Raw genomic sequence first — 7,194 nt, 5'->3', positions numbered from 1 at the left:
TGTTAGGACAAAGAGGGGCTTGTGCTTCCCAGGGAAACCAGTGGATCTGCTTTGCATGGTACAAACGTGCTCAAATATTTGCTGATGTGACTCAGGCCCTTTCCTGCCTACCCAGGAACCTGGCCATGAACTAAAGTGGCCAGATAGGTCTTTCAGGCCCAGAGTGCTGGCCTGCCCACACGGGCTCCTGTGAGCATCCCCTGCAGCCAGCCTCCTCTGGCTGCACCGGCCAGGGCCACGCCAAGGCACTGTTTTCCCGGACTCACTGCCAAAGCCCCATTTTCCAGGATGCCTGAGCTGCCTGGGGTTCTGTGTGGAGTGAGGGGAACTGCCTTCTCCCCAAGCATTATAACAAAATAAGTTACTTGTAAACTTGGAAGCATCACTGTGGACTCCAGAACCTCACAAAGTTGATCCTCAATTGTTCCTCCAGCTTCCCGCCCGGCTCTGGAGCTGCTGGTAGAAACTGCTCCAACCAAAAATAAACCCAAGTTTAAGGTGCAGTCTGGCCAGAGGTTAAGACAGGGCCCTGGAGGTAAATCTTGTAGCTAATCATTACCATTTAGGAACTCTGACCTTGGGGAATTGTCTTGAATTCCCTAAGCCTGATTTTTCTTTTCTGTTAACCAAAGGTTAAAAAGGTACCCAGCCCTGTCCACTGGCTTGTGAAGATTAAACAAAAATAAGCTGAACTACTAATTATATTTTTAAAAAACACGCACAGAGACGTTGCCATGGGTTGGCAGACTCATGCCCTTCACATGTAAACCGTTAGTATCTTATACTCTTGGGATCTTCCTCCTAAATTAAGTACATGTTTATTGTATAAAATTTGGAAATTCAGAAAAGCATGAAGACAGTTGTTTTTAATTGTACCACCTAGAGAAAAGATACTGTTTTTAAGTTCTGATCTTTTTTTCCTATAAGTAAAATTTTCCCATTTTACAAGTGAGTACATTGAGGCTTAGAAAGCTGAAGTATTTTGTCCCAGGTCCCAGTCAGAAGAGAACTGAATCCAGCCTGATTCCAAGGTCTTAGGAACAAGCTGTGTCTTCTAGAGAGATCCTCGTATTCACCCTTGGCATCCTGTGGGTGAAATGTTAGAATACATCATCAATTTAAAAATTAGGGAGGGTGTCATTTTATTCATTAAAACATGTACATATTTAGCCGGGCACAGTGGCTCACGCCTATAATCCCAGCACTCTGGGAGGCCGAGGTGGGCGGATCACCTGAGGTCAGGAGTTCAAGACCAACCGGGCTGACATGGTGAAACACCATCTCAACTAAAAATACAAAAATGAGCCAGGCTTGGTGGTGAGTACCTGTAATCCCAGCTGCTTGGGAGGCTGAGGCAGGAGAAATGCTTGAACCTGGGAGGCAGAGGTTGCAGTGAGCAGAGATCACACCACTGCACTCCAGCCTGGGTGACAGAGTAAGACTCTGTCTCAAAAAAAAAAAAAAAAAAAATTAAAATTCAATGTAAAATTTAATTTGTACATATTTAATCATTGGTGATTTAAAACTAGACAATCCTCTAGAGGGAATATTGCATGGAAGTAGCAGGCATGCAGTCAGCTGAAATGGCCTCCTGCAGCCCTTTCCATTCATAGCATTTGTACGATTCATCACTCTGACATTAAGACTATCTGAAAGTTCAAAGCACGAAAAGCACCAAATTTAGGTGCATTAACTCTGATATTTTATGGACAGGCACCCCATGCCAGTGGAGAACAAAATCTAAATTACGGCTACAGATGAACTTATAAAAGAAGAAAGCATATCTCTCTACTTTTTTTTTTTTTTTTGAGACGGAGTCTTGCTCTGTCGCCCAGGCTGGAGTGCAGTGGCCGGATCTCAGCTCGCTGCAAGCTCCGCCTCCCGGGTTTACGCCATTCTCCTGCCTCAGCCTCCCGAGTAGCTGGGACTACAAGCGCCCGCCACCTCGTCCGGCTAGTTTTTTGTATTTTTTAGTAGAGACGGGGTTTCACTGGGTTAGCCAGGATGGTCTCGATCTCCTGACCTTGTGATCCGCCCGTCTCAGCCTCCCAAAGTGCTGGGATTACAGGCTTGAGCCACTGCACCCGGCCTATATCTCTCTACTTAGATCAATTTTAAATCTCAAATGTGTTAAATCAGCAAAAATGATTTTCATTTACCGATGAAAGTGTTTTCAGATGCCTCGGGCTCTGTTGAGTTAGGTGTCTCGTTTACTCTTGATACTGCTGCTAAAAAACAAAGCTTCCTGTGACATGGAAGGGGACAGACCTCAGTGTCTCAGTTTTGATTCATACCTATTTTTTCAAGAAAGGTCTAATTTTATATAACATCTCACTCAAAATGTATTCAGTGCCAGCGTTTTCTGGGTCCTGTACTTTTTGATGAGGAGATGACAGTCTTTTAAAAAATCATCATGTCTTAGAGGTTTCTAGCCCAGCTGCTGCATTTGGAGCAGCTGCATTCCCTGCTGGCATGAACAACTCCCTTTACCCGTAGTGTCTTCCTACTTTGACTACAAGTCTGCCATTCTGCTACTTTCCCTAATTGGTTCTATGTCTTGTGAGATCCTCTTTTTGCCTAGAATTATTTTTGAATCCAACACAGGACTTACCAGTGCCCGACACATGATAGGCATTCAAGTAATACTTATTTTCAGAAAATGAGTGAGATGGGCATTATATTAATGTATTAATCCAACACATTTACTGAGTACCATTTATATGCTGGGTACTGTGCTGGCCACTAGGGAGGGTGATGAACCAACAGTCTTTGCCTTCCAGGGACTTTGTCTCACTGGGGAACAGGTACCTAAGTACACCATCACTAAACAGGAGATCAAAGGCTGAGCTGGGACTGCACACAGGCTTCTGTGGAGGCACTAATAGCTCTTCAATGAGACTTTGGGGATAAGCTGTGTCAGGGTCTGTAGAATTCTTCAGTCATTATCAATTTGTCAGTGTGTTGCTATTTCATGATTAAGCACTCTCCTATAACTGGAAAGAACTGTGGTGGGAGATAATTAGCAGAAGATTATCTTCTAATTAATTGTAACATCTCCAGCATAAGGTACTATAATTTGAGAGAACATTGGTAACTCACTAGGCAGTCACTTTGGACAGGTTTGCTTTACAGCTTAAAGCAATGGCAAACTCCTTTGTATCTTTGTGCTCTGAGATCTGCTTGTTACTGGGTTCAAGGCTAGTGAGGGAGTTTGCTTGGATCTGGATAATTGCTGGTGGGTCAAAACCAGCTGAAAATACTTATTCTCCCCGTAGCAAACCAGAGATAAAGGACGTCATTATCACAAAAGCCACATGCTTGGTCAGGTCTCGGAGCATCATTGCCAGTTCCACTTGAGGCCTCCCCAACTACAGAAGAACCCAGTGGGCCTGTCCTGCTTTTAGTTTGAGGCACACAGGAAGTTCTGTTTGCCTGTGATTTGCTTTGGTTTTGAGGAAAAGCAAAGAGGGAAGACTAAAGTGTCAGTGAGTAAGTGAGTGAGAATGGGAGCAGAAGTCAAAGCTTTTGGAGACAGGGTCTCACTGTGTTACCCAGTCTGGAATACAGTGGCATGACCACTACTCACAGCAGCCTCCACCCCCTGGGCTCAGTTGATCCTCCCACCTCAGCCTCAGCCTCCTGAGGAGCTGGGACCACAGGCATGTGCCACCACACCCGGCTAATCTTTTTGTATTTTTATACAGACGGGGTTTTGTGATGTTTCTCGGGCTGGTTTCAAACTCCTGGGCTCAAGTAGTCCACCTGCCTCGACCTCCTAACATGTTGGAATTACAGGTGTGAGCCATGGTGACCAGCCTAAACCTTTTTTATTTAACTCATTACTACTTTTGAGTGGTTTGATATAAAAAAGTGTATTTGAGTCATGAAAGTTAGAAAAGGAATTTTAATCAACCTTCATTGGCTTCCAAGGGAGCAGGCTTTAGAAAACTAAATCATGGACGAGGCGCGGTGGCTCATGCCTGTAAATCCCAGCACTTTGGGAGGCCGAGGCGGCCAGATCATGAGGTCAGGAGTTTGAGATGACTAGCCTGGCAATATGGTGAAACCCCATTTCTACTAAAAAAACCCAAAAAATTAGCCAGGTGTGGTGGTGGGTGCCTGTAATCTCAGCTACTCAGGAGACTAAGCCAAGAGAATCGCTTGAACCTGAGAGGTGGAGGTGGCAGTGAGCCGAGATCACGCCACTGCACTCCAGCCTGGGCGACAGAGTCAAACTCTGTCTCAAAAAAAAAAAGAGAAAAAACAAAATCATGGCAGCCAAAGATAAAGTTCACGACTAAGTTCCCTGCCCAGGGTTCCCACACTTCTTCAGAGGTATCCAGAACCAAAAACTGTGTTGCATTTTTTTATGATTCACTTAAGTTTAGGAGTGGGAGAATATGTTTAACCCCAAATCTGCACATCTCAAAATTCAATCTAGGATTAAGAAAAAATGAAAACAAGCCCCTAGCTCCAAGATAATCACTGATATTGCATTAAGGAAATAGACCTATCAGGTATTTTTAACACAAGGAATAAGAGGCATTTTACTATTTGATACTCAGTGAACTCGTGTATAGCAAGGGTCCTGTTGTCAAGATTTGAAATACCAGCTGATACAGAAGGTTCTGTCTCCTGTGATGCCAGCAGCCACTGTGTCATATATTTTCCACCTTGCAAAGCATGCAATACAATTGTCATTTTGTTTTCACTGGAAAACAAAATTTCATTTTTTGGTACAGATTAATACATTTCTTCAGAGGATCCAAGAACATGTTTCATTAGAATTGAAGACTGTCAGGCCGGGCATGGTGGCTCACGCCTATAATCCCAGCACTTTGGGAGGCTGAGGCGGGTGTATCACTTGAGGCCAGGAGTTCGAGACCAGCCCGGCCAACACGGTGAAACCTCATCTCTACTAAAAATACAAAAATGAGCTGGGCGTGTGGCCCATGCCTGTAATCCCTGCGACTTGGGAGGTTAAGGTGGGAGAATTGCTTGAACCTGGGAGGCGGAGGTTGCAGTGAGCCGAGATCCTGTCACTGCACTCCAGCCTGGGCAACAGAGACCCTGTCTCAAGGAAAATAATAATAATAATAATTCAAGGCTGTCATTGAAGCAGAAACAAACATCAACAGTGAGGAAACTGAACTCCCTTTCACTGAAAACGGGACGATGAGGAAACACCAGCTCCTCTCTTGTTTATCATTTCTCCTGTTTCCTGGATATTTGTATTGCCCCCTAAGCTCGTGCTAGTCACATATAAAACAATTTACGATTAATCTAAGGGGATTAGTGAGCTTCTAACTGAAACAGTGTCTCGGGACTACACAGTTTAATACATCCAAATAATTTAATAATTAGCTTAATGCACAGGGTTTTTGTGTACCTTGCCCATTCACTGAACTTTTAAACCCTCCTACATACGAAATAGGAACAGGACTCCTTAGTATTAAGTCACTGAAATTATGGAATTGCTCAGACTTGAGACTTTCCACAGTTTTTCATGAGAAGTCAGTTACATTAAATCACGCTTTGTTTGCTTTTCTGGACCTATTTTTGCTCAATCCCAAATAAAATTCCTAACCCAGTTTTGGGCTCAGCACTAATTTGGAAGCTAAAACGTTTTGAGATAAATATAAAATATAGTCCCGTCCCAAATGGCACAGGCCTTTTTAAGAATAGCAACAAAGGTAAATAAAGCAGGATAGCATGTCCTGAGGATGAAGTGTTTTGCAGACTCTTCTCATGGATCTGGCCAAGAGGGGAGAAAGGCTTTGGCCTCCCTGATCTTCTGCCTCACGCCTCTGCAGGACAAAGTGAGCCCGGCGTGGTGGCGCTTCAGGGATTCCAGGCGCTGGTGGAGCAGTTCGGTCCTGTCCACCTTTTCTTCCAAGTCCCGAAGAAGTGAGTCCTTGCCTAGAAGTCCGCACTTCTGATTCAGCTTGATGTTGTCCGTCCGCAGCCCCTCTCGGGCTTGCTTCGTCTTGGTCAGGATGTCTCTTCCTAGCGCGACCTGGGCCTCGATTTCTGCCAGCTGTGTCTTTTTGCACGCGTTCTCCGTGTCCATGAAGTACAGCTTTTCCTTCATGTGGGTTATTACTTGCACGCTGTTGGTCACCTTGTTGCGAAGTTTTAAAAGTTCCTCATTTCGTTCCTCAATTTTCTCATTGAAGGTCTGGTTCTCAATCTTCAGCTGTTCAAAGTCAATAAGAAGCAGACCCTGGGTCAGGTCCTCCTGGGTCCTCATCCTGGTTTCAAAATGCACCAGGCTCTGCTTCAGCTGCACGTTCTCCAGCCGCACGGCGCTCATCTCCTCCTCCTTTTTATCCTCCAACGCCTGGATCTGCTCCACCTCTCGCAGAGCAGCCTGGCGCCCGCCCCTCATCCGACAGCTGCCCATGACCTGCATCATCACCCGCTTCTTGAGTGCCTGGAAGCGCCGCCACTCCTTCTCCACCCTTGAGAGCTTCTCCTGGCACTGCTGCTTCAACTGGTCCAGCTCCTGGTGGTACCAGTGCAGGTCGTCTGCCTGCTGCTTCTTCAGGTCCTCCAGCATGCCCAGATGGCGCAGGTACGCTTGCTCTTTCTCGGGGGCCTCTGCCTCTGCGCCCCGGTCAGGCACCTCAGCGGCCTCCAGGCCCTTCTTTTTGCGCAGCGCCTCGAAGATCTTGTGCTGCAGGTATAGGTTGTAGCGCTGGGAGCGGTTCCGCTCCACCAGCAGGGAACGGTACTGGTCCAGGAGGTCGCTTCGCAGCTGCTGCTCCTGTAGCTTCTGGACCTCCTCGGACCACTCGAGGTCCTCAAACTCGTCCCTTCCACCGAGGGGCTTCCCCTCTTCCTGGCTTTTGGCCGGGCGTCCTTCCCCAGCCCTCCCCTCGCTCTCAGCGCCGTCTCTCTGTGTCTCCTCCTCGTCCTCCTCCTCCTCCCCCTCCACCCGCTCTGTCTCGGCCTCCGGGGCTGCAGCAGCCTCTTCCTCGCCGATCCTGGTCAGCCGCAGAGAGGCCTGGGACCGGACTTGCTTGCCCTCCGCCGCCTGCTCCAGCTCCTCCGCCCTCGCCTCCGCATCTAGTTCCTCGGGCCTGGCTCCGGACTCCGGCTGGGCGGGCTCCTCAGCCCCGGCCTCGGCCGGCTCTTCGCGTTCGGGCTGGGGCTTGGCCGGCCTCCCCGGCTCTCCTGGCCCCTCCTCGCCCG

General features: G+C 47.4%; 1 protein-coding gene across 1 annotated transcript in view; it reads right to left on the bottom strand.

Moving 5' to 3' along the window:
- Positions 1-5,334: 5,334 nt before the first annotated feature.
- CCDC96 (coiled-coil domain containing 96) overlaps positions 5,335-7,194 on the bottom strand; it is a 5,394-nt gene continuing 3,534 nt past the window's right edge. Inside the window, exon 3 of the mRNA XM_011935448.1 lies at positions 5,335-7,192. Within this exon, the coding sequence (XP_011790838.1) occupies positions 5,747-7,192 (1,446 nt within the window). The 3' untranslated portion in view covers positions 5,335-5,746. The remainder of the gene's footprint in view (positions 7,193-7,194) is intronic.

This window comes from Colobus angolensis, unplaced genomic scaffold, assembly GCF_000951035.1.
Source record: "Colobus angolensis palliatus isolate OR3802 unplaced genomic scaffold, Cang.pa_1.0 Scaffold143, whole genome shotgun sequence".
NCBI lineage: Eukaryota > Metazoa > Chordata > Mammalia > Primates > Cercopithecidae > Colobus > Colobus angolensis.
This window is presented reverse-complemented; position numbering and strand designations above follow the sequence as displayed.